The sequence below is a fragment of the Bactrocera oleae genome, chromosome 5 (genome assembly GCF_042242935.1).
Source record: "Bactrocera oleae isolate idBacOlea1 chromosome 5, idBacOlea1, whole genome shotgun sequence".
NCBI classification, from domain to species: domain Eukaryota; kingdom Metazoa; phylum Arthropoda; class Insecta; order Diptera; family Tephritidae; genus Bactrocera; species Bactrocera oleae.
The window spans coordinates 15702687-15730493 of NC_091539.1; the positions used below are offsets into that span (position 1 = coordinate 15702687).

Below are 27807 nucleotides of genomic sequence, written 5' to 3' on the forward strand. Positions count from 1 at the left end.
ATTTTAATAGAAGCTCTCCCAAATACCTACTTCTGCTGGGTAATTATAGTAATAATTCTTGCGCTAAAATATATTCGTCAAAATTCGTTTATTTACCGTTTACTTATCGGTCAAAAGAATCTCACAACCCACCCAAATCAAAAATGAAGGCAAGATTTTCAATTAACATGTTATCAGCATTTTTCGTTTCAGATAACAGCTTACGTTGGCAAAAACATACATATACTATACATATGTATGTACATACAGCATTACGCCCGTGTCTAATTACATAAGCACTTAAAAATAACAAAAGCAGATAAATACTGGAAGTATATATGTATAATAACGCCACCTAAATGAGCAGAAAGTCTAAAGTAACTTACGATTATAAATGAAATATCTATCTTAAAATTTAGAAAAAATAATAATTGTAATATAAAAAGGAACAAATTAAATTAAAAATTATATTTTAATATGGATTTTGCCGTTTATCAACCATGTTAATAATTTTCTATGTAAGCTGTACAGAAAATTTGCAAAATTTGCGGATTTTCCCTTTTTAAAGCATATGCTACATATTTTTGTGAGGTATGTACGCACAAAACTACCGTAATTTCAATATGTGAAGGTCTTTAAACAGCACAAATAATACAAAAGAGTTATGTATCAGTTCTCAACACCCCTACTATTTACTTAAGGTTACCCTTTCATAATACGCAGAATTAAGCAATTTAAGAGCTTTATTTAAAATTGCTTTACCTGGATTTATGTAGTCCTTTTATTTCTTCTGCCCATGTCTTCATTTGGATATATAAATAGATCCAAAACTTAAAAAATTATCCATTCCTGTGGAAACTGTCCTACAGAACCGAACTTCCGCAAATAAAATACTATTAGTTCCAAAGATTTGTTAAAATGGGCTCTTGGCTTAACTTCGCATTTAAACCAATCGTAATCGATATGTCACAATGTAAGTATAATATATATCGAGGATCGGTGACAAAAGAATGCTTTGCAGGCGTTATAGGGGATAATATTTCAAAACACCCTACTCCTGGTAACAGCTTAAATAACAGTCAAGCTGACAGAAATCAAAATTTTGGCAACCCAATACCATTGTCGCCGCATTCTGTGGAAGAATGCAAATCTGAAAATATCTCAGATGAGGATAAAGCATCCGATGACAACGTCAATCTTACAAATTCACCGACTTTTAATAAATGGGAACTCATGCTAGACCAAGATAAAACCTCTGACAACTATGCTGATCTTACACCACCTCCATCGAAAGTTGACAAATGGGAACGCATGTTGGATCAGGGTCTGTTAGCTCTCAAACTGAGTATCGAAAGGGATCCTGACCTAACACCTCCGCCAGACGCATGCATCGAAAACTGGGATGGATATGCTTCGGACCAAAAACAAATTTAAGAAAAAATGCTAAAATGTGGAAAATTTTTTTGATAATCATGATTAACGGACAAAAATTAAAAACACTATTTATTGAAAACACGTTTGTATTTATTTATTTAGTTTTTTTTTGTTGTATATGATTTAAATTTTCAACTTAGTTTCATTTAGATATCCAATATTTTAGTGCATATTGTCAAGTTAAAGCGATGCCGTTATATAAATAAAAGCGAGGTTTTGATTCTGTGATTACCTCTCACGTTAGTGTTACTATTTACAATATATTAAACTCTCTCTACCCTTGCCAAAGAAGTAGATTGAAAAAATAACGTTATAAAAGAAGTAGTTGTAAGTTCTTCCTATTATGCTAAGAGTATATCTCCGAGTTTCGCCTGATTACTCTGATTTATTCTGAGAGTAAAAAAAGAGAATGGAAGTTATTTCTTTAAAGAATTTTTAATCAAACACTGGGCCAATCTTCGGAATCACTTTTTTAAGAGAGCTCAATCGGAAACAAAATAGAAAGCGGGATCAACATACAAATGCAAAACAACGTATTATCAAAAAATTCGAAATTGAGTTTTGTATTGAGTATGATTCACTACATTATATTACGTATTGTACAAAATTATAAGCTTCCGCTATAGGATAAAACCAATTTATAACGAAATTTCTAATTTTCTTTCAATATGAATAGTTTCTATACTATTATTATCGTTTGCATTTTCTACTCCTGTAAATTTATGAAATGTGATCTTACGTTATTTAGCATTTTAGGTGACGATATATTAAGTACATACATATATTTAATTAGTTTAACATCGGTTTTCCCCATTATGGCGGCCTTATGCGAAATTTTTGAACCGACAAATTAACAGCAAATTGTTTATAAAAACAATCGCAATAATAACAAAACGTACTTAGTCGATATTACTGTGAAGCTACAGTTTAAATTTCATTTTCAAGATAAACGTTTTTAAAGTTTCATATGCTGAAACTGACTCACACAAACGTTTCGACAATACAGTGGATTACAGGAAACGATTATTTTTCACAATTCCAGCAATTGAATAATTTTTTAGCACCTTTGTTATAATCGAAAACTTTTTTGGGGTTTTTTAAAAGACGTAGACTGATCTAACCCCTAAATATACATATGTAGGTATGTGTGTGTCAATAAAATCCTTATATCCATCAACACGTGTATATATGAATGTATGCTTCTTTCTTCATTAAAAACCCATTTTTAAAAGGTTTAAATATATATATGTACATATGTATATATGTACATACGTATACATACTATATATATATACAATTTAAATATCTCTCCTATGTACTTACATACATATACAGCAAAAACTCCTTTGACTTAGACGTCTGACCCTCAAGCACCAACAAACTCATTCACATGAAATTGGTATCGGTCAGTAGCGACAGACAGGTAATAGCATAGCTCTACTATACTCGTACACATAGTATGTTTATTTACATATGTACATACATATGTATATACATACGTCTGTGCATGTTATTATATGGTATGTTCGCTAAATCATTTGAATACATTTAACTAAAACTAATAAAACGTTAAGTTAATGCCCTCTCAAAGATATTAATTCAGCAATAAAGCAATAACCTAAGTGAACGCTTAAGCAAACCTTCGCATGTACACCATACATACATATATATATACAAAGCTACACCAAATATACATACGTGTGTACGTACATGAATAACCGCTTGTACTTGAGCAAGTAACAGAATGTCTAAATTTTATTTGCAAAAATTAATGAACTGTTTCATTGCCTCTGCTATGGTCAAAGAGAGCGTCACAGCATTGACACACACATGCAAGTAAACACAAGCCTGACGTCGTTGCTTACTCTCTTGTTTAAATAGCCTACCAAACCAAAAAGGCTACAAGATAATACAGCAAGGGGAGGCGAAGACGTGACGTGGAAAGTTAGACGCGCATAAATTTATGTTGACGAAAGTAAGATAACAAAAAAAAAAGCTTAAAATGTGGATAATTAAGCTACGTATGTAGATATTTGTGTGTACAAGCAAATGTTTGTATATATGATTACATGTGTGTATTTCAGAATATTAGGTGAGCCCTTAGCAGTCGCTGGACAGCAAATTAAAGCAAGTCAATATTAAGAAAAAATAGCGCATTAAAAGCGAAAAATAACTGCATATTTATACCCATAAATATATTTATGCATGTACATACATATGTACCTATGTAGTTATGTGTAGACATATATTTACTTACACTTTTGCAAGCGTTTCATCCTACCCCTTTTACCAAACAAAGCTAAAATCTAGCCTACAGTGAGTAAACTCACAAGGAAACAAATATCAAAAACGTATTTGTTGTGATGTTTGTATGTAACTATAACTTACATATGTATATATGTATGTCCATAAATATGCCTATACATATATATAATTATATATATTTGTATGAATTGATGCATATTCCACTGCACATGTGTGTTAGTATTTCCCTAAGTATGTTTGTTAAATTATGTTAGAAGCTTTAAATTGGTAATTTCAGTATGCCTGAAAATTAATTTTGTAGTCTACTAACCGTGAGTACGATTAAGTGTGCCCCTCTTTGTACTCAGTCAAATCGATTGCTCTTAGGTATTGGCAAACACCGTTGTTCTTCGCTCGCCGCTTACGCAGTTAAACCAGCTTTTTTTTTAAATTATATATCACTTTGTGCTTGATGTTTTTGTTACTGTATTTCGTTGACTACTTCTTCTTGTTTTCCTTTTTATGATTATTATTGCTGCCTAGTTCATTTGACATTGCGCTACTCAATGCTCTAATCGCTTATTAACGCGCTTTTGTTGCGAATTCAAGTATAACCGTCGGCTTGTCACAACGTTACAGTGGTTACCCACAATTCAGATGCGGCATTACAATACGGGGGGAAATGTGCTGAACATTGTAGGCGAAGCTACTAATGTAACGACTAGCTGAGTGCCTGTGGCGTCTGCATTATTGGGGCTGTTATTACACGAGCACACTCCGATCAAACAGAAGGCGAGCCATAAAAGCATTCTACGTACATTCCAGCTACCTACAAACAACAGATGCAATGCGCGCGCTCTCTCGTACTCTTTGCGGTGGACTGTTTATCTGCCTTGACTGGTGCGCCTTTATTCTCTTGCATTTGCAGCTACAGAGCAACACATATACTTATATAGAGATATGTAAATATGTACTATTGGCCTTACTCCAAAGCGTTCATAACGCCACGGTAAACGCTCCGCTGATGTTGTTGTCAGTCGTCAAGCTGTTGATTCTGTTACCGTACTGTTATGGCGCTGTACACTATTCAGCCTTCCGCCTGCTTTCCGTCTGTCAGTTGAAATCAGTCGGTTTGCCACAATCAGCCGAACCAAACAGTCAATTGACGGGTAGACTACAGTTCAGTTCACTGTGAACGTGAGAACCGTGTGGACGTGCTTCGAAATAAACGCGGAACGTTTGTTTTCACCACAAGTACTAAACGCCAACTAGCTAGAGCTCTATCTGTCTACAACAAAAGCAATAATTTTGAAGAGACTCTCGCTTACATGAAAAGCAAGAGCCACACACAGACTCACGGCATCAGCACAACAACAACAAACAAATACAAATGCATTACTAGCGAATGAACGGTGGTAGTAATAACAATAGCTGAACTGTAACTGAACAATGTAATCATAATTAATTAATTGTGTGTTGATAATAAAACTACAACAACAAGAACATGCTAAATTGTATAAAAAAATCTATTGTAACTATTTTTTGTAAAATTAATTAAGTGCATAATTGTTAAAATTATTGACAAATAAACGCAAAAATTTGCAACAAACAAAAACAATAGTAATAAAAAAACTAAGAGAAAGCAAGAATTAAAAATTTGTGTAAATTATATTTTGTATATACTATATTCAGAGCGTTTGTGCAATTGTTTATAGTAATTGTAAACGTACTACCTGCAATTAAAAATATAACATTTACAAATAAACATAAATCAAACATTGCAATACATCAAAAAGCCAAAGCGTGAAAATTCAAAAGGCCGTGGATTATTTTGAATTTTCAACGTTATGAATAAATGTATGTTAGCAAATTAAAAAAGTAACAATTTGTACAACACAAAACATTAAAGTAAATAATTTTTTTTTATTGTGTAAAAATCAAGTGCATTTTAAAAATTAATAAAACAGAAATACATACATACATACATATTATTGACTACTAATTAAGTGACTAAACGTCCATTACATTGAAGCAGTCACAGCGCACAACCAACCGCAACCATACCCATTAGCAGATAAAATAGTGGGCTTGTGATTTATTTGCATAGCAATAAATAAAAAAAATTTAAAAAAATAACAGTAGTGTAGGAATTTTGGCAGCATATTTTTGTGAAATAGACAAGTGCAATAAACTACACGCGTGTTAATTGAATAGTGTGCACTATTAAAAATTGAAAAATTATCAAGAAATTAAAATTTCAAATCACATTAAAAACTGTATAATAAAAAATTTAATAAAAAAAATTAACTAACATTTTGTGAAAGTGTTTTTTACAACAGAATCTTGCAAAGCGAGAAAAGATCTGTGTGATTTAAATTAAAATTGAATAATTCAGTGACAAAACTTCACAAACACGTACATACACACATAAAAGGCCAAAGCTAAAAACAAAACAAATCAGCAATCTGCCACAGTTGCAGCAACAGCAAAACAAAAAAATTATTAAGTGGAAATAAATTGTGGTTTGCCTTGCAACAGACAAGAGAAGCAGAAGCACCAGCGACGGCGGCAGCCAACTAACAACAAATTGCAATTGCAGTGATCTATCATAGCAACAAACACATAAGAAGCCAAACGTTACAACAAGCACGCAGGCAAGAACACACACGCGGCAGCCAAGTGGTTGAACAAGTTTTTCTGCGCTCTTAAATAGATGTGTTATGCTCTTGAGTTAAATGTATACATAAACGGTGCACAATACAAAGCCAAATTAAGCAACCACTAAACGGTAAAGATTAAAAACCTTAAAATGTAAGAATATTTAAGTAATTTGCTAAAAAAAACTTTAAAAAAAATCAGTTCAGAAAAACTAGCATATCGTTTTAGAAAGATATTTAAGTTGCCTTAGCAGGCACACACACACACACACTTATAAATAATAGCAGTAGCTAAAATTTTCTCAAGTCCACTCAAAAGGGTGAAGTCTGTGACTTGGTGGCAAATTACCACACGCTACTTTACTCAACCCCAGACTCACCACATTTAACACGACGCCAGTCACCACACAGTGCACAAGCAGCGCTGCACAGTGGTGAAGCAAAAGTTTTGTGCGAGAAATTCAATTAACAGTCAAAGCGAGTAAGAAGTGAACACAACAACAAAGCAATAAACAACCAACAAGCAAGCGAAAAACACTTACGAAGGTGAAGCAACAACACTTGTTGTTGTTACTGTATATTAAGCTACACGCAATTAAAGTAAAGGCGCACAGCAACAAGTAAAAGCAAAATGACCTTGCCGACAACAACAACAGTGAACGGTTGCGACGACGATTCCGATATGTTTGGTCCGCCACGTTCCTCGCCCATCGGCTATCATCATCATCGCTCGCGTGTGCCCATGATATCGCCAAAGCTGCGTCAACGCGAAGAACGCAAACGCATATTGCAATTGTGTGCGCACAAGTTAGAGCGGATCAAGGATTCGGAGACGAATCTCCGCCGTAGCGTGTGCATCAATAATACGTATTGTCGTCTAACAGACGAGCTGCGACGGGAGAAGCAGTCACGCTATCTGGCGAATTTGCCGAGGTGAGTACGAGTGAAGTGGAGTTACCGATACTTATACTACGTACTTATGTACATATATATTTATATATGGATGCGTATATGATGGTATACTGTATGGTATGTCTGTATGAAGAATGGTTGAGATGCGAAAAAGTAGTAGCCTTACAAAGGCAAGTGATTAATTAATTACTCAAACATAGTAAGAGTGAACCTTACCTATACATAATATATATGTATGTACGTAAGCCGGTACATAAATACATAATTATATAGGACATAGATGTAAAAAATTAATCAAATTTCAAATTTAAAGACTAATTAAAAAGTTAAAATTATGAAAAAAAATTTAAAATAAATATACAAAAATATAAATCAATTAGATGACGTCACCATATTTTTAGTTCATTAAAGCTGCAAGCAAAAATAGTGTTTCATGAACCCACCCCATCTATCTAGCTGCACCAATGGCTTATCAAAAAGATGTATCTCCACTCCCCACCCAAAGGAGAAGCTTGCAATATTTTGTTGTGGAAAATTGTGCGGTTGTTTATAAATACAAATGTATATACATATGTATGCACTATGTATGTACAAACAGTCCTACAAATTGCTGTGGCTTTGCCAATGTGACAACGCGTACTGCATTGGACCAGCGTGAATACGCAATTTCAAATAAGGTAGCTCATCGCTATATAATAATTCCAGCGCTACAAGTGTTGATGACTTATTCAGTACTTTTATCAGCAACGAAAAGTGTGCACACAAACAACAACAACAACTGCGGCAGGCCTAACATCTATAAACTATAAAATGCGGATATTCACCGCACTGACTGAATCGACTTGAGCGGATGCTGCGCCACGCTCACTCAGCCGTCTGTCGTCTACTGCCTGGCTGGCCTGTGCCGCTGCGCCCGCGTTGCCCTTATGGCGTGTTGCTGTCGTTTACGCCGTGCGACAATTAACAACAAGACGAACAAGTCGACCGAACAATCATAAAGTAATATGTATAAAAAGTACCCAGCTCGAATTTGGCGTAGCCAGCAGCTTGGAGCGTATGAATCGTTTCGTTCTGCGAAAATTAATTGTATTGTCGAAGCATAAAACTGTTTTTTTTTCCTCTTTTCACGTTCTCATTTCGTTGATTTGATTTGATGTTGTGTGTCTTTTTCGATTATATGTTATTGCATTCTGAGCGTTTTGTTCTTGTTTTTTTACTTTTATATACTATTTTGATGCTATTACCATTTCTTAGCATTTTATAACCAAATATTATACTTTCCGTTTTTTCTTCGATTATGCGGACATTTCTACACAACTAGCCGTTCTCCTGAAAGTTTCGCTTCCTCTCAACGTCTTAGAGATTTACACACTAAATTGCGATACTTATGCATATACAATGTGTTGTAGTATAAGTGTGTGAGTGAAGTTTTTCGTCACTTATTTGTGTTTAGGATAATTTTTAATGAAAAAAAAATATTGATAACAAATTGCAAGAATAAAAAATATATAATATATTTAAAATATTTATATAGTGCTTACTTTTTTGCACATTTGTACATACGTCAAATTGAGGAATTTACACTACTTGCCGCTATAATTTTACTACTATCAATATTTAGAATTAAAAATCTTCCGTTAGCTGGAATTACTTTATACTAATTTTTGTTATAATAAATCCTAAGCAACAATTGTTGAGACTCACTTTCCTAGAAATATTTGAAAACATTTAAAACGACACACATAAACGTACATGCACACTGCATTTGACTTTGGCTTTGTTATACATTTATACAAATATTTATTTTTAGCACAATTTGTAATTTTAGTGGGAATTCCTCATTTTGCTACACGGAAAATCGCACTAATGCCATCACTAATTTGTTGAATGCTTGCATCTGTATTATATATGGACAAACACATATACTTATGTACATAGGCATATGTATATGCACTCACATAAATGTGTGGCTAGGTTATGTTCATGTGTATGAAAATTAGCTAATCTTGAGTATATGCATATGTAATGTGGCCTAGCGCTTAAAAGTCAATAAAAATAATGCAAATTGATAAGGTATTTTTATCTGGAACTAAAAATAGACAAGTGTAAACACCAAAGCGAATATTATAAAAATAAAATAAAATCTATCAAAAAAGTATACAACTTTTACCTATAAAAAATATTTTTTAAATAAAATTTAGTATTATATATTATTTGTTTTATTAAAGTAGCTATAAAACAGACACATTCAAATGTAAATTTGTATAACAAAGCGCATTCTTAAGCAAAAACTCTGAACTATATTTTTTAAAGTTTCTAGCCAATTTTTGATATTTACTGTGCAAATATTTGTAAGGAAATATAAAATACTATTTTATGCATATACACAAAATACCAAGTTTTATTTGTCTCAAAAGTGTGTTAAAATCAGATGCGTTGACAATTTACATATTGTACATCGAAAACAAATCGTTACATTCATACAAAACAAAAGTTTCACCAAACTTTTTAACTTCCTCTTGGCTTCATAATATGTTCTTGCCCACATTATTATGTTCTCGTACTAAGTTTACGGTTTTTAAAAAAAAACTGTTGGTAATTGAATTTTGCATAATTTTAATACATATTTCCGCACACGCAACAATTACAGCACACATACACACACTAGTGGTAACGCTCCTACTAGAACAGTGCTAATCATTTTACCGGTCATTTCACAGTCACAGCTGGAAAAATTTTGTCAGCTAGTAGAACAATGTTTCTTACATTTTCTTAACGGCCGTGTGTCAAAACTGATGTAAACAAACTTTTACTTGAGATCTCTTTTTAACATATTGGTATCTGGAATTGATTACCCATATTTCTATACTGCTCGCTGTCACGGTTTCCGTTATTTTTGGAACATTGCTGACCATAAATCCACCTGAAAATTGTCAGTTATGACTGTATATCTAGCACAAGTGAAAAATTCTTTTGCGCAGTAAATAATATCCTTTTTATTTCTTTAATAGATTCAAAACTTATAATTAAAATTTGTTATAATAATATACATAAATATAAAAAAGGAGTGCAACAAAAATATAATTAAATAATACATTATGAAACGAAATTTTCACTTGATTCCATCTCCTCCTCTCAATACCTCTGCGTACGTCTTTCCCTAATCATATACTATATGGAAAACTCCTCTCTTTCATAAAAATCCAGAGTTTTGCACAGAAGCGTGCAACACTTTTTGTATTAGTATAATAACAGTAAAAATTGTTTTGCGCAGTTGTTGAGAAACGTATATCGAATTTTTTGCGTCCCTTTTTGACATCATTCTACTATTAATTTGACTGTCAGTGGTGACAGTACTAAAGCTTTCAGCTATTTCATTCTTACAGATGTAAGCAATATAATTCGAAGATGTCTCGTTTAACAATACCAGTGATGGTCAGTTGACAAGTAAACTGTTCGTCAGTACTGGCATAATAAATTTGAGTGTATTGGTGAACCCATCAGCAGTTTCTTGTAGGGTACTCTCATATGTAAATATCTACATGTATCTACCATATATATCAATATCAATGTAGGCTAACTGAAAACGGAGAGTTACAGAGGCAAACACTTTCGTTTGTCAAGCCAAGAAGGCAAAAAGTTGAAATTAAACAACGAATATAAGCGCAGATAAAATGCGAAAGTTGGAAAAGCTGGCATAAAAGCACCAGCTATAACAACAAAAATCAGATAACGTAATTATTACAGCAAGTGCCAACAATAGCGAAGTTTATTGAAATCAAAACAAAACCACAGTCAATGAATACAATTTGACATACAAACGGCGAAAAAGGTACGCAAATAACAAGAAATCAAATTCAGAAGCACGAAGCAGACGAAAAATATACTTGTATTAATAAACAGAAATACGTGCATGTAAATATGTATGTATGTGTATTTGTACATAATTATATTTGGGTATACATATGCTTGACTGTGAAAAAGGCAAAGCGCAAAACGCAAAATGTCGAAAACATAAACATATAAAGCATACATATTATAACAGAAAAACCACACTGCAAAAACAACAACAATTACTTAATGTAAAAAGTGTAAAGAGCCTAAACACAGAAAAGGAAAATCCATATCATACAACTACAACCGAACTGTATAAAATCGGAAATTACAACAACATATTAACAAAGCCCAGCTCAAGAACTGCGCTCAATAAAAACCAAAAATAAACATAAGTTTGAAAAAGAAAAAACATAAATAACAACAACAACAATAGTAGGGCTACATGAAATATGCACTTGCCACAGCCAAAAAAGTGGTCAACATATTTAGTAATTGCACCAATTCACACGCAAGCGCAAGTATATGAAAATTAAATGTACATATGTAGATATGTATGGATCTGTAAATGAAAAACTGAACGCGCTTATTCTTTGTTTTTGTAAAAATAGAGAAACTGTCTCGCTACTGCATAAAAAAGAAAGCAGAAGAGCTTAACAAGTAGCAAGTGATCAAAAAACAAGTAAGAAAGCGCTAAGTTCGGGTGTAACCGAATATTTTGTAACAGTTTTGTGTCTTTATTTGGAATTTTGTTATAGCCCTTTATATATGTACATATATGTTTTCGCTTAATAACATTTTCCCGTTTTCTCCCCCAAATTTCAACAAGATATCTTAACTTTTACTCAAGTAATCGCTTGCACGGACGGACAAACGCACAATCACTCGAGATTCAACTCGTCTCGTCATACTGATTTTTAATATATATATAACTCTGTATCTAACTCGATTAGTTTTAGGTGTTACAAACAACCGCTAGGTGAACAAGACCATAATACTCCGTAGCAACATGCTGCGAGAGTATAATAATAAAAACAACCACAAGCATTGCGACTGTAGTTAGCGCAAAGCAACAAAAGATTGAACAAAAACAACGTCAAATAAGCATAATAAGTACAAAAGCAATAACAAAATGCAAATATTGCATGTTGACTACAATAGAAGAAAACATATTAATGAAAACAAAAGTATTTTATTCATAATAAAGTTTTTATAAACACTGCAAAGAAGTGTAAAAAGTAAAAGCACAAAAATCATGAAAACAGTTGTTAAGTGCATACATACATACATACATATGCACCTATATACAAAATCATACAGTTTGAAAGATTACAGAAGCCAACTTTTTAATGCTTTACAAGGCGCTTAACTAAAAAATTGCAACTGTAAAACATTGTATTAAATATTGAAGGCATATTTTCAAGGATTGGTGACCTGTGGAAACACCGACGGATATGAAGCACAAAATAAAAATAATAGAATAAAATAAAATCACAACAATACATATGTTTACATACTTATTTCCATGTATGCAAACATATCGAAATTTTTGCGCTTTTAATTCAGCTTATAGCTTGAGTCATTCTAAGCGTCTTCGTAGCCATCAACATCGCCGATATACATATAAAAAGGAGCATAAATTCAGGCCAAGCTCATGTCAACTGAAAACCCTCTACGCAAATAGACATATGAGTGCCCTTCTTTTAGCGATACAAATTTACGTAAAAAGATGTAAACTTGGGTGTAGGTCCATGCATACCTAGTACATGCTTACATATGTACATAGGACCTTTCTTTTCGGCAAAGTCGTTCATACAAAATTACTAGGATATATACACAGGCATACACATGCAAACATATGTATATATGCTATGTTAGTGCACAGAACAGCGGGATTGCATTTAAACGCAAGTCAAAGCAATAAAAAAACCACAAATATTATAGCAAACACTAAGTACTATTACAGCTGCATTGCTGCAAGCATTGAAAAGCGGTAGTGCACTGGCAAAGAAGTGGTAAAAACAAGCAAAATGAAAAAGTAAAGTTCATATGCATGTGTATATTTACATATGTATGTATGTATGTATATAAGTATGTGTGAATGATTGCATAAATAGAGATGTACAATTGTATGTGTATGAGGGCAGAATGAGAATCAAAGCAATGAAAGGGTGTAAAGACATTGAAATTACTAGGTTGTTGCTGAATTAAGAGCGAAGTAAGGGGAATGCAAGTATTCTCAGCAACATTATGTTACAAGTTGCATACTACTAATTTTTAAACCAATCAAAATTGTTTTGCTGTTGAAAAATATTAATTAATTATAATTATATTGGTAAATTTAGTACTTTACAAGCAACCAATGAATATTGCACGTTAAAATGGCTTCAACATTTGTACATCACAAATAGAAAATAATATAACAAAGCAAATACAGACATATATATATTATATGTATGTGCATATGTATATTTGCAAATTTGTTTTTGTATGTTTAGGAATATACATAAATTTTGCATAAATAACTCAAACAATAAATAACAAGCTTGACCCTCAGTAGCGAGTGTGCGTGTTGCAATGCCTATAAAAGAGTAATGAAATAACAAAAACAAAAAATACATAAAATCGGCAGCGTGGCACACATCAGATATTATGCGATAAGCCAACAATAACACCAGCTTATAAGAGAAACGCCAAAATGATCACGTTCCACTTGGCGAAAACGACAACAAATATAGTGACACAAAGGAAAACATACATAAGTAAATCTCCAAATAGTTACCAACAAAGATGCAACATATCCATACATATGTATATAAAATATACATAGTATGTATGTACACACAAACGAAACGAAACAAAACGATAAATTGCTTCTAACAAAGCTTCTGCTGCTGCTGTTGCTGTTATTGCTGTTCTTCACGTTGATGATGTAGTGCAAAGCCACACATACACTCACCCATACAAAAGGCAGTCAACCTCTAGTCAAGCGCTCAACTAAGCAATAAGGCAGCCACAGCGAATGCGACCAAGCAGCCAGGCAAGCAACCATTCATCATTCCGCTACGCTTAGACAGCGAGTTGCTCGCGCAACTGACTGTAAATACCTTTTTATACATTTACACATTTATACATACATATATGCATGATTGTACATATTTACACATTTGCGCAACTGCTGACTTGGTCGCCACACAAGCAACACTAAAATCTGTCCGCCCCAATAACTGTAGCACTGACAGTATTTATTGTTTTTGTATTCGGTCCAAGTGTAGGGCGTAGCAAATGAGTGCGCGACGTGGCGCGGCGGCGGTACGTTGTAGTGCCCTTTGTGGCGTCAAAGGAACCTGCTGCCGTGCTCCGAGTTATTCTAGATTTGTGAAACACTGCTTGGGCTTAACAACCAAACTGAACTAAGTTGAACTGTAGTCTGAGTACACACGTCTGCATATATTATACATACATACTTATATATTGCTGTCTGTCTGCTTGTGCGCTTATGTGAATGTTGGCAGTTTGCGGGTAAGCAAGCAGCGCTCAATAACCGTCGTTTACAGCTCCACACATCACACATTAGCGCGTAAGTCACATACATACAATATGTGTATTGTCACTTGCATGTGTGTGTGCGCGTGTGCGCTCATATACTTTGAAGTACTTTCCAAGTGCTCGCGTGCCGTTTTAACTCTAACTATGCCGCCGTGAAGCTGCATTTTGCTCGTTGCCCCACTGCTTGTTGCAAACGTGAGTCTGTCGCTGCATGCGACGTGTTTTTCGATTTGTCTAAAGTTTTGCGCTTTTACCATTACCCGAGACCAGGACCAACACTGCGTCGGACATATTAAATTATGCTTCCTCAAAACGCTCAGCATGTATTGCATACTTGCACACATCCAAGCACATCTGTATACACATATTTATACATATAAAATGGTTGTTAATTTTTTGCTCAATTTTTCATTAATACACATGTCTTATTTTTATTATTTTTTATTACCTATCTTTAAGTTCATCTTCGCTTTTATGCGGTCGGCTTAGAAATTACCGTTAGTTTTTATTTCATATTGGTCGCAGTTATCGTGGTCTCTCACTGTGCTCTATTTCGTTGTATGTATTCACGACCACGTCACTTGCCTCGGCCAAATCACAAATCCGCTCATCCAATTCTTTTACACATACTTATGTATGTATTGTATATTCATATATGTATGTAAATATGTGTATCTTACTTGTTGTAAGTCAGCTCAGCACGCCTAAGCGCAGCGCCATAAATAAATCATTTTCCATCGCTTTCTTTGCAATTTTCTTTTATATTTCTTTTGTGTGCGCTCCATTTGCGCGTTTTCGCAAATCTTTCGCACTTGCTCAGCTACTGTCATTATGTGTTTTGCGGATGTCACTATGTGCCGCCGCCCACACATTCCTTACATTGCTTGGTAGTACGAGATGACAGTGTTTATCTGCTTCGCTCCTCATCAAAAACCCGCTTTGGTTTCTTCTTCTTTAACTGTACATTTGTATGTATATAGCGCTTCCTATTTCGTAAGTTTATCTAGTTTTGTATTTTTTACATCAAACTCCTTAGTTTGCTCAGCTTTTTCACGCTATAGCATACGCCTCCACAAGCCTGTCGGCTTCATCCAAGCTCGCTCGCTTCACAACTCCGCAGCAACGTGCTCTGTGCAGCTGTCTTGAAAGCTTACTTACATAACTTTTACACTTTACGTATTACATTTGAGTTGTTTCGCAGTTAGCCCCAGCGCAAGTGCTTCAAAAGTTTTCCGTGCTTTCAAAACGTGGCAAGACGAAGGATGCTTTTGTCTTGCAACTTTTCCTTTTCTTCCCTTTCCTGTTTGCCTTTTTTTCTCCGCTCCCAATGGTTGCGGCTTGAATACTTTACATATATTTAATATGGAGCAACTTAAGAAGTGTTGCAAATTCTCCTGAAATCAGGTTAGCAAGCTCATGTAGCTTCAAATAAATGCTGAATACTTGTGCAATCTTCCTTTCAAAGTTAATCAGCTCTTCCAGCACCTCAATCAGCCCTTAAGCTCATAAATCATATGTTCTTTTGCTCCTACAAATGACGCTAGCGGCCTAGTGGACTTCAGACCTTCATTGCTACTTTGCTTACAACGGTCAGCGTAAAACGGCAGAGTTTCCAAGGCAAGCGTAAATGAAGTGACGCCCAGCAATGTGTTGTTCAACCCACCGAGCTTTTAGGTTTCACAAGTCAAGCGTCTTCGCTATATGCTTGTCTGTGACTTGCCTCGCGCTGCTGAAGTGACAACTAATTGATTGATGGTCACAATAGATATTGAAGTATGTAAAGGCGTTGCTGATTAGAACACTTTAGTTAGACATGTAGTAGTCATATTGAGGCGTGGCGATGTCCGCTGGCATGTTCATTACACAGCCTTGTCAGCACTTCTTTGCAAAGCTGCTGAAGCTCCACTTATATAATAATTTATTTTATTTGTTGCCGCAACTCGCTAACTCATTGCTTCCGTTGATTCAAGTGGATCTGCATTGGCCGCAGACAAAGTGCTTGCCAACAACTTCAGCAACAACAACGGCAACAAGTCTTCCATTATAGAAAGTTACATTACATAATACCGTCTCTAGTTTTTTCGGCAAAAAAACAACCATTGGCACTAAAATTGCGAATTTTTAAATAAATAATATCAAACCAAGCAACCCGACGGGGCGGTCCGTAGTTCCGTATGCAGCGCGCGCAACGAGTCTGCAATTGTTTAGTGTCGTCTTCACGATTTTTCGGAACTTTATATTTTTATTTTGGCACACCGTGGCATAGAGCAAACTACACGCAAATCAAAAAAGTTTTTGCTTCCACTTTTTACTCGCCACTATTTTTTGCGCAAACAAAATAAAATGGTATTGCTATCTGCTATTTGTTGTTCGAAAGGCTGGTGCTGGTGCTGGTGCTGACGTTAGTGGTAGCAGTGTCGTGTCACGCTGTTGCATGTTCGCGCACTCAGTTGCCACTGCCAATATTGCAATTTTTTTTTTTGTTGTTTTTAGTTCGTTTATTTCTCGTGTCTCTTTTCCACATGCCAAATCTTGCTGTAACTTGCAACAACAACAACTCCATAAAGTCACAGCAGCAGAAGCCGCGACAAGCTCGTGCATACAAGTAGTGGCAGTCGGTAGTTGCGTCTGCTCTCCAGTGAGCGAGCGTGTGTGACAATGTTGTGCGTGCCACGCCAACCAACCCAAGCCAAGTCGTAGCAAGCCAAACCAAAATAATACAAAGCAGTCCAGCAATCGTCATGTGTCGTTGTTTACTTGAGCTAGCTTTTAAACGCGTTTCTTTTTCATTTGCTTGCCGTTGCACTCAATGCGGTTGCATGCAACTCAGCCGCACAGCAAATATGAAAATAAGCAAAACATATCAATATTAAATAACAAAACAAAATGTGCTAAAAAAACTGGTAGTATGACTCGCCAACAGTTAGTTGCTTGCCGCCAAAGCACCTTTTAGACTTTATTGCTGTGTGTCGCTATTTTTTTTTATTTTTAGCCTTTTCACCTTTCTGCTTGGCGGCCGTCACAGTGGCTGGCAGTCGGTCGGTCCGTTTCATAGCCATTGCAGTTCCCTTTTTTGTACCGCTAACTTGTTTGTTGAGCTGCGGCCGCTGCACCATTGCGCGATTGCTATATTGGTTTTCCGGACAATCCACACACACACACACAGTAGGGTGGTAATTTCCTTGCACTGGGTGGGGATCGTGTTTTTAATTCTTATATTGGTTTTTGCAATCGGCACGCGATGAAGTATCGCGGGCTAATTTCGTTTTATTTAAAGGTGCGGTAAAGAAATTATTTTATTCAATTAAGAAATAAAAATGCTATAAAAATTTTAAAATTCAAATTATTATTTCCTAAAAGTATTTTCTTATCTATATCAATTATTATATTACATCCTAAAAGTATTTTTTCTGCACTCGATGCAAGTAAATTTACCGCACGAAATCACAGCCTTCCCGATGCATTCAGCGCAGTCGACAGCCACTGAGCTGCTTGGCCAGTTGCTCGTTTATCCGATTGCTCACTTTTTGTTTACGAGAATTATTTATATTGTTGTTGTTACTATGTTTTGTCGTTTTGTCATGGCATTGGTTTTGTTTTTCCGCGGTTTGTTTTTTCAGCGCTGCCTGCTGACTTTGACTCTGCCGAGTTTGTGGCCGCGTGTGTGTTTTTGCTGTGCGACAAGGCAATCAAATGGAAAATAAAAACCTTAAGTGCATATGTGCTACAGTGTGTGTGCGCGTGTGTGTATGCAATCGGCTTTCTTGCTGCCTCAACAACTTCTTCTTAGTTTGTTGTTGCTTTTGTAGCAATTATACTATCCATACTCAGCGTTTGCAGTCATGCATGTTCGTTGCTTGTTGTTGTGCATACATATGTATGATATATTTTGTACCGTTGCTCTTTAGTGCGTATTCTTGGCTACTAGTAAATATAATATATTTTATTATTTTGTGTTGTTGTAGCTACATACGAATTTAAGTTGCTACTTATCGCCGGTTCACTTCTTCATTTTCCAGCTATGCTTTGGGTATATGTACATAGATACATTTGTATGTTTGTATGTATAATAAATATGTGCTGCAAAAAAATTTGGCGTGGCGTATGCCAAGCCACGAAACCAAGTCTACAAAAAGTAAGTAAATATTTTTTTTGTTTTCTGGTCAGGTAGTTATCGCTCTAGGTGCTGCAGATTTGGCAGCGTGGCAAATAAAGTTAATTTTTGGCTTTGTACACTTCTCATTTATTATATATTTCTTGTTTTTGTTGTGATTTGTAGTGTTTTTTTAATTTAAATTACTTTTTGTTACGAATTCCAATATAATACTACTATTTTTTATCATTAGCAAAAATTAAAAAAAAAATAATAAACTATTTTCTCCTCCTTCACCACATGGAATCAGCACTAAAAACTGAAAATTCGATGAGGTGTGCAGCAAAGTACATACATGTACATACGTAATCTTAAGGCAAATTACCAAAACGAAAGCAAATGCAATGAGATAACATAAAATTGTGTCATATTTTGCTTTGACTTTGCTACAAACCCAGCGCGGCGCCACTTTCACAATACGCTGTGGCATATCAAGAGCTTTGCGTCATTACAAACTGCTACTTACTTACATATACAAAATATATGTATATTTATATTCTATGCATACACAATGCCACTGTTCCACATCACCTGTTGGCACAACACGCACACACATAAGTATGCCTTATTGATTGCATTTAGTTGACCAACAGTTTGCCGCAGCCGACTTAACGGCCGCATGCCGACACTGCCGCCTTTCATTGAAAATGTATGTGAATAGGTAAGCCGTCAGATTGCCAGCTGGCTGCCAGTTTGTGTGACCGCCAACAATTTGTAGAGCCGTTTACACTATTGCATGCACCATTTTCAAACATCTTCACTTGCTGCTTTGCTTCTACTTAGTCGTACTTTTACTACGCCCCATTAAGAGCCCAACGCTTTCTGCCTAGTATGCGCGTTACTCGAATCTGCACATTCTCCTTTGGAAGTGCTGATGCAACCTTGCATTGACAGTTTTGTTTTTATCCATTACAGTCGTCATTGCTGCTGGTGTCGACGAAAGTCGTTGATGACTTTGATAGTTATTATTAGATCAGCGCAAGTTGTTGTTACAACCTGTTGCAAAGTGTAACAAAAAGAAAAGAAGAAAACGTTTAAATATAGATGGGTATAAATGCACTTTCTTGTGTACCTATGTACATACATAAATATAAATGTAAAAACACATATCACATAAATGTCAAAAACGAAGGTTATTAGAAAAAGCATGTATTATTTTATTTGTTAGACTTATTTCTATACATACATATATATATATATATGTGATATATGGGATTGTAAAATGTTTGTCTTTTTGACGTTTCAATTTCCTATTATTTGCTTACTTTCACTGCTTTAACTCTGAATTTTCAATTTCTTTCTTGCGCCATCAGAGCCATTACAAATCAATATAAAAGCCCCTCGTTTTCACACGCTATCCAACACTGGAACCAGGCTAAGTCCAGCTTCCACATTTCTCATATGCGCATATCATCTTAGAACTGTGCCACTTTTGCTTATCAGCCTGTCTACTTGCTCGCTTACAGGCATTTCAATTAGCGATATGCATGCGTGTGTGTGTATTTGTTCACGTATTTTCTCATAAATTGTGTTAATCACTTGCGATTGCGCTTACAATCCGCTTTAACTCGTTTTATTGTTGTTGTTGATTTTTTTTTGCAATTAAAACCTGCCGCAGAAACCGCCTTTTTCAAAGCTATTTTTCTGTTAAATCATTTAAATGCGTAATTTTTTCTTCCGTATAGCTTCCGTGTTTTTGTCTTTTCTGTTGTTTTTTTTTTGTTTTGTTTTTTGTGAATTTTTTCCAGTTCACTGATCTCCTCCGGCTGCCATATGTACATATTGTACTTATAATGCAAAATAAATCATGAGCAGTTATGGGAAAAAAGGCAGGACACATTTTTTTGTAGTTCACACAAAGAATGCTAATTTTAAGCGTTGAATGATGCGCTCATTCAAATTAATTGATTGAACTTGTGCATTTCAACTTCGTATTACAAAAATTAAAAAGCATATGCAATGATTTCATTAATTATTTGAAAAAAAATTACGATATCATTAAATGTCGGCATAGCAGTTTATTAGTGTGTGCTGAAGATTGTGTTGATGTTTGCCATTTAAGTATCATTTCGGCAATACAGATTTCAAAATTCGCTCGTTTTTATTTCCAACAAAAATTAAATATTCGGAGTATAAATTTTAGCACACTTTTATTGACAAAAAAATTAAATATTTTCACTCACTTTTAATGACACAGCAGAATTTGAAATGCGCTTATTCCAAAAAAAAGACGAAATATTCTGAGTGAAATATTTTTACTCACTTTCAATGACAAACCAAAAGTTAATATTCTGAGTAACAAATTTAACCCTCTATTAATGACACAACAGTCTTCAAAATTCAGTTGTTTTTAAATTTAAAAAGAAAAATTTAATTTTCTGAGTATAATTATACATATTGCTTTTAATGAAGGTTTTTAAAAAAATAAAGTTCGACTTGACAGAAATTTGAAATAAAAATTTATAATTTTAAAAGCGTTGATTCGGTTCCAACCGAAGCTCTTTGTGGTGACCATCACTACATTCATTTTCATTTCATTTAAACTCAATCGGACAAATAAATTATTGTATTATTAGATAATAATTAGCGTCTGATCGTAATTTTTTTTTATTTAACAAAATGGCGAAAAATGTTTTCTAGATTTTCGAGATCTTCGATGAGATACACTATTTTTTCTTGTTTTAAAAAAGCTGAATTGTAAATTTCATTGATTACACTAAGTTACAAAGTTCTTATAAATACACTAATATCTCCAAAACTGTTTGTCGGATTCGCTTAAAATTTTCAAATAAATTTTTTAATTATTTTTATAATTTTTTAAAAGGAATTACTTGAGTAACAAAAGTGCTCAAGATTTGGTAGTATGAAAACCCAACTCTAGTTGCAGGCAGCACCACCGACATCCATAGTAAATCCACATAATATTTCCAAACAAATATACATATACATATGTCCGCTTTTGTATGATTTCATTTGACGCTGCATGCATACGAGATCCATCTGCGGCTAAAAATTACACGATGGATTCATGTTATTGCTGACGCTTATCGCTATGCGTTTTAACACAGTGCCAAGGGTACATGCTAGCTGGCTATAACTAGGTGTCACACATACAAACGCGCACACATACATGCCACAAATATGAATATTATACATTATACACATACGTGTGTATGTGCGGACATACATTCATACATATACATACATACATATGTATGTACATAATACGGACAGACGACCACGCTCACTTGCATTTGAGATGAGACTTTTGGAAACAGTTGGCGCTTATTTGCTTATATTTTGTGATACGTGTATTTATTTGTGTATTTGTAACTGACTGCGTGTGCCGGCATTGCACGTAAATTATATGCATTTATGTGTGCTTTTTGGCTTGTTATCTTTCTGCTTGTTGGCAATATACTTACGGTACTCCACACACTTGCTTTTATTTTAACAATAACACTGATGTTATGGCAAGACAACAAAAAAATAAAAATAAAATCATAGTAGCAGAGCAAAACTGCAATTTGCAGCTGAGAGTGCAGCACACATGCGCACGCACTGATATGCCACAAATCCATATGTATAGATATAGGTGTATATATATGCTTATATGTGTGTATGCATATAAGTACGTTAACAGCGAGCTACGCAGTCACCTAACCGGCACAAAAGACAATTTGCCAACTAGCAAATAAGTTGTAGACCGCAAGTCAAGCCCAAGCCACACTGCCAGCAAGCGGAGAACTTCACTCACACTGACAGTCATCAGTCGCTGCAAACAATCAACGAAGGCACATTAACAACAACAGCAAGCAGTAAAATAGTATATTATTTTCAATGCTTTTTATTGCTGCAACTCGTCGCTTCGTTGTTTTTTAGACGACAAACAGGTGTGTGTGTTTAAGCTTGCTAATGGCAAAAAAGCTAAAGTAACAAAAGCTGCATGTACGATACATACATATACATAAATTGAATGCACTACAGCTAGCATTAAAAGGAAGTTGTGTTTGTTGTACTCGGTGCTGAAGTGTCCAAGCAACAATATAATATAAGCTGACTGTATATCATCTGCCTGCTTGCCGCACTGACAAACGCGCTGGGCGTGCGATTTGAAATACTTTTCTACTTCAAGTCAACTTACTGTTATGTGGCAAGCTTGGCCCAACTCCTAGACTTAGCGCGTTTGCTAGTCCAATCCGCTTTTGACTTGTGGCAAATATCACCATATCGTATGCAGTCGTATACAGCTTTTTAAACTAATATGTACATTTGCTTACCTGGCGTTGCAAGCAAGTTTGTTGAAATTTTGGAATAAAATGATATTATCTTTTGTACTTGTTCGGTTGAAAACTCTGATACTAAAACAATTTAAATTGAAAGTTGTATTTCAATTGCAGGTTGTGTCAAGATTTTTTATTAGAGAACTGTGCAACAAACCAAGCTAAAGTAATAATTGAAATTAATTTGCTTATAGCAGTTAAGGCGATTAATTTGAAGTCTTCTCAATTATAACATTTTACGCACAAAATCTCCCGTAATCATCGATCAGCAACAGCTGCTAGCAGTAAGCAAACTTTCTAGCTTAAAAAAATTTTGCCGAAATCTCAAAACCGCAAACCATTGAAAATCGATCGTTCTCAATTACATTTTTCTTCACTGCTTTGATTTTGTTTTCAACTCCAACATAATTGAACGCTAACGAAAATGGCAAGACAAAGTGTATGATATTAAAAAATGTGAGATAACTCACATAATGCAAAACTATTCATTGCCGAGCAAAATTAAAATTTCGTCATTCTTTTGTGCATAGCAACAGTCAGTTGAGAGCGAAGAATGATAAAAAGACAATCGAAAACACAAAACACAAGCAATAACAATGCAGCGAGCTGCCAACCAGCGTTTCCGCAGTCGAGTCATTTAGGCCGTACCACTACAAGATCCATGCTGGCGCTACTGAACGCAGCATTCAATAACAGGTAGCGCTAACTCTACTGCGGCCCGTTCCACTACTGCGCTGTTGCTTATTTCATTCACTTTGGCCATTAACCGATTTGTGCATTTTTGTACGTTGCGACACTGCCGCCGTGAAGCGCTTTTCATGGCTCTTCTTTACATAATACATACCAACTGCACACATACATACATATATGCATGTACTTACATGTACTTACAGTAAAAATAGACCATCCAACACCTAGGCTAAGCCACTAGCAGAAGCATGTGGATGTGTGTGTTTACCATGGCTAACTTAGTTTTTGTTGTTGTTGAATTTGTCGTTATTGGCTCTTTTTCATTACTACGCTAGCGAACAAAATTTTTCGTTTCGGCAGTTTGGTTAGCCAGCATTGCTCGACAATCTTGGACTGTTGTATTGGTACCGTTATTCAAAAAAACGCGTTCATAGTCTTCACACAATTCTGCTTCTCGAAGTATCTATGAAGTCCATACATGTGTATTATGAATGTACCTAGTCTCTTGTCGCAATGTTTTCCTTTTGGCTCTGCTGCTGGTGGTGGTAGCGCTGCTGCTTTGCCTCTAAGTGTATTTTTGCTTCTAATTTACTTGAGCACGACCATTGGTTCATTCACTGCGATAAATTACTGGGCCATTGAGCCCTAAAGTATGAGTACAGTATTGTATATATGTGTGTGTGCATTTTAAGCCATTTTCACATTTCTACTTTACCTTCGTAGTCCTAAAGCAACTTTATTTTGCCTTTACCTTACTTTGTTGGCGCGACTCACGTGTGCGGCATGCAATTGCGAATAGTGTTACAAATAAGAGTTTCATAGCTAAGGACAAATCGGGGCGTGGTGCTGGAAAGGGCTTTTTGCTTTTCATATCATTTCCGAATGTAACTTTATTTTTTATCTAGAAAAGCATCATTTTAGTTATTTGAGTACTAAGCAAGTAATCTACTTTACAGCTTTGAGCAGCAAGGCAACAAAATACACAAATATCACTTAAAATGCCTACCTACAGACTTTCTACATACATATGTATATGTTTTGATTAAAAATTACTCGCGTCGAAGTCCCGTTATTTGTGCATATTCGTGTGTGCACCTGTTCGTCAACCACTTGTCATGTCGCCACATTTTATCATGAATTATTTTATAATAACACACAAACACAAACAAAAAATAGAATCAAAGAATAAAAATATCAATTATAGGCGTTATTTAGTAAAAAATTATATTGTAAGTATACAAGTATGCTATAATCTTTAGGATATTAATAACAACATGACATTTTTTACAATTAAGTATATATATGCCGAGGAAAGTATTGAACGATGGCAGAGGGTAATCTTATTTAAAATTTGCAAAATAATGGTTATACCTAAAAGAAAATTGCAAAGATTATAAAAAGATCCCAAAACTTCGTGGTTACTGTGTTTAAGTTGTGTGTGCAAAAAATCACGTCTCAGGATGACAATTACATAAAGATTTTATCAAAACGCAATCTTTTGTAATCCTCTGTAGCTATCCAAAGAGAATTGGGTGTAGAAATTTCTTTGAGAACTGTTGTAAAAAACAATCCCTTTGGAAGGTTGTCCTGGAAAGCGGAAAAATGGATTACTTTTGCTTCAGCGCATATCAATTAGCGTGAAAAGCAGAAGAAAATGCAAGAAAGTGAAGTAAGATCCTTTGGTCCGATGAATCTAAAATAAATATGGTAGGTAGCGATGGAAAAGTTCGGGTTCGACGTCCGAAGAATGCTGAAATCAATCACCGATACAAGATATACACGTGGTACGGAGTCGGACCGTTGTTTGGGATTCGGGAAATCATGGATCGTTATCACTATACCTCGGGTGTGGTGAAGATTTGGGTGCAAGATCAAGAAATCGTAGATATGAATTGGTCGATGCAATCTTTGGATTTAAATCCGGAAGATTGTAAAGAAAAAGTTGCGTCCCATTAAACTACGAAATAATTAGAAACTAAAATGGGAGAAATTCCAAGAGGTGTGGTAATCCATACCGAATTCAGTCTGTAAAGTTGTAGTGAAATCTATTCCGAAAAAGTACGCTGCCATACTCGCAAATAAATATTTTGCAACAAAATTCTAACTTATATGCATTAATTATGATTGTTTACTATTTACGAGTTTTGGTTCTAGGATTTTATTTTATTGTCAAGTTCCTTTAAAAGTTGTCTGCTGATAATACGTTAATCAAATTAATTAAAATAAAAATTTTTCAAATTATTAAAATAAATTTTATTGACTATAAAAAATAATTGTTTCCTCCTAAGGACTGTTGTTATACTTTTCATTGTATACAATATTGAATATAATTTAAAAAGTGAAGATAAATTTAGCATTGATTTTGAAACAAAGAACAGTTGAAATAGAATAAAAAACAAACGGAATCGAATTTAATTGGCAATGAATAAATGACAACAACAACAAACAAATAAATTACAAATAGCATCTAAATAAAAATATTTTTTATAATGGTACTAAAATTGTTTTTCAAAATGCATTTGATAGTACATACATACTTATGTATGTGCTGAGTTTTTGCGCCTTAATTGCAATAATTTCATCAAAACGAAATTGTAATAGATGCGCGGACACATGGCCAAACAACAACATACTTATGTACATACATACGCAACGCATTTACGAACAATTACATTGCAAAAGGCCAGAGCATGTTGTAAATACCATAACAGAACATCAGCCACGCCCACTTGCACCGCCTGCCATTAGCAGCAGTGCATATATATGTATGTCGAGAGAGATAGTGAGAGCAGCAGCAAATGCTATAGATATATATCATTAAAAATATGGAAAATAAACTTGAAATGCAAACAGCCGCTATAATTCGTTTGTGGCATGTGCCTAGATGCGTCGCTGCGTGGATTGCTGCAGCAATATGGCAACAACAAAAATGTGCCGCTACATTATTAATGGAAAGAGCAAATGCGTTTCAGAAAAAAGTGGCAAACTTTGCAGTGTAAAAGTCAAAGCAATAACAAATGCGTAGAGAGAGGGAATAGAGGCAAACCATCAAAATATTCATATAACATGCCATTTTAGTAGGTGAGCGCGCAAGGCACAAACACACAACTCACCGTAGTTGCGTACATACAAACTCGCATAGAACTTACATATGTTTTTTCAATTGGCCGTTTAGCACACTTACTTTTTCTTGGCATTACATTCCACACGACCATACCACTTGTGTACAAACCGCCGCACAAGCCCTACACTGCTGCATTAATCCACTCCGGATTACTCCACTCCATAGCATTCCATTTTATTTCACTTTAACGCTGCCGACGGCATTGGGCCGAACATGCCACTAATGGCAGGCATTGCTGATTGCCGCTGACTATTAACTTCCCCTTTTATGTGGTACTCTTTCCTTTGCTTTCTTGTTGCGTTTGAGCGCATTTTATATGTCTGTTTCAAATGTGGTTGTTGTATTTTCATTTTGCCCTTTGATCGGTTTTGTACTGCGGGTATTCTATATGAGCACGGTTGCTTGGACTTCGGTTTGTAAAAACAATATATGCAAAGTTTCTGTGTCAATAAATGTTTGTCCATCGTCATTCGTTTCATACATTGTCTGTCGGTCTGTTCGTGAATTTATATCCGCACTCAGCTGCCTCGTCACACACACGTTAACATAATAAAGTAATTGAACCTGACACTATGGTTTGCGACTCGCCCAGAAATTGTGGGTATTTTGCATAAAGATTTCTAAGAGTTAACGCTTTTGTACAGATACACACAATTGCTATTGTATGTAATATAAATATGTATGTATCTCCCTCGACGATTATCAGTTTAGACGACATTTGACGAAATGAAGTGCTGCCATTTAATTAACAGCAGCAGTATTGTAAATAGTCAAATGCTAAATCAACTGATAAGCACATCTAATTAACGATTATAAATATAATAATAATAACAGCTCACTAAGGTAATTGGGTACAAGCAAACTGGCATTCGTATGAAAAGAGTTCAAAATGTTGAAAGTAAAAGCTCAATATAAAAATCGCATAGCTACCGCTAGAAGCTTGAACCG

General features: G+C 35.0%; 1 protein-coding gene across 2 annotated transcripts in view; it reads left to right on the top strand.

Moving 5' to 3' along the window:
* The first annotated feature begins 3934 nt into the window (after positions 1 to 3934).
* The window catches only part of LOC106620147 (probable serine/threonine-protein kinase roco9), a 51306-nt gene continuing 27433 nt past the window's right edge, over positions 3935 to 27807 (top strand). The window contains exon 1 of one of the 2 annotated variants that reach the window (XR_004978284.2): positions 3935 to 7247. Coding sequence is in view for 1 of the 2 variants with exons in the window: in XM_014238551.3 (XP_014094026.1) it covers positions 6946 to 7247 (302 nt within the window). In the remaining variant the exon portion in view is untranslated. The remainder of the gene's footprint in view (positions 7248 to 27807) is intronic. The other variant, XM_014238551.3, reaches the window with a different exon arrangement.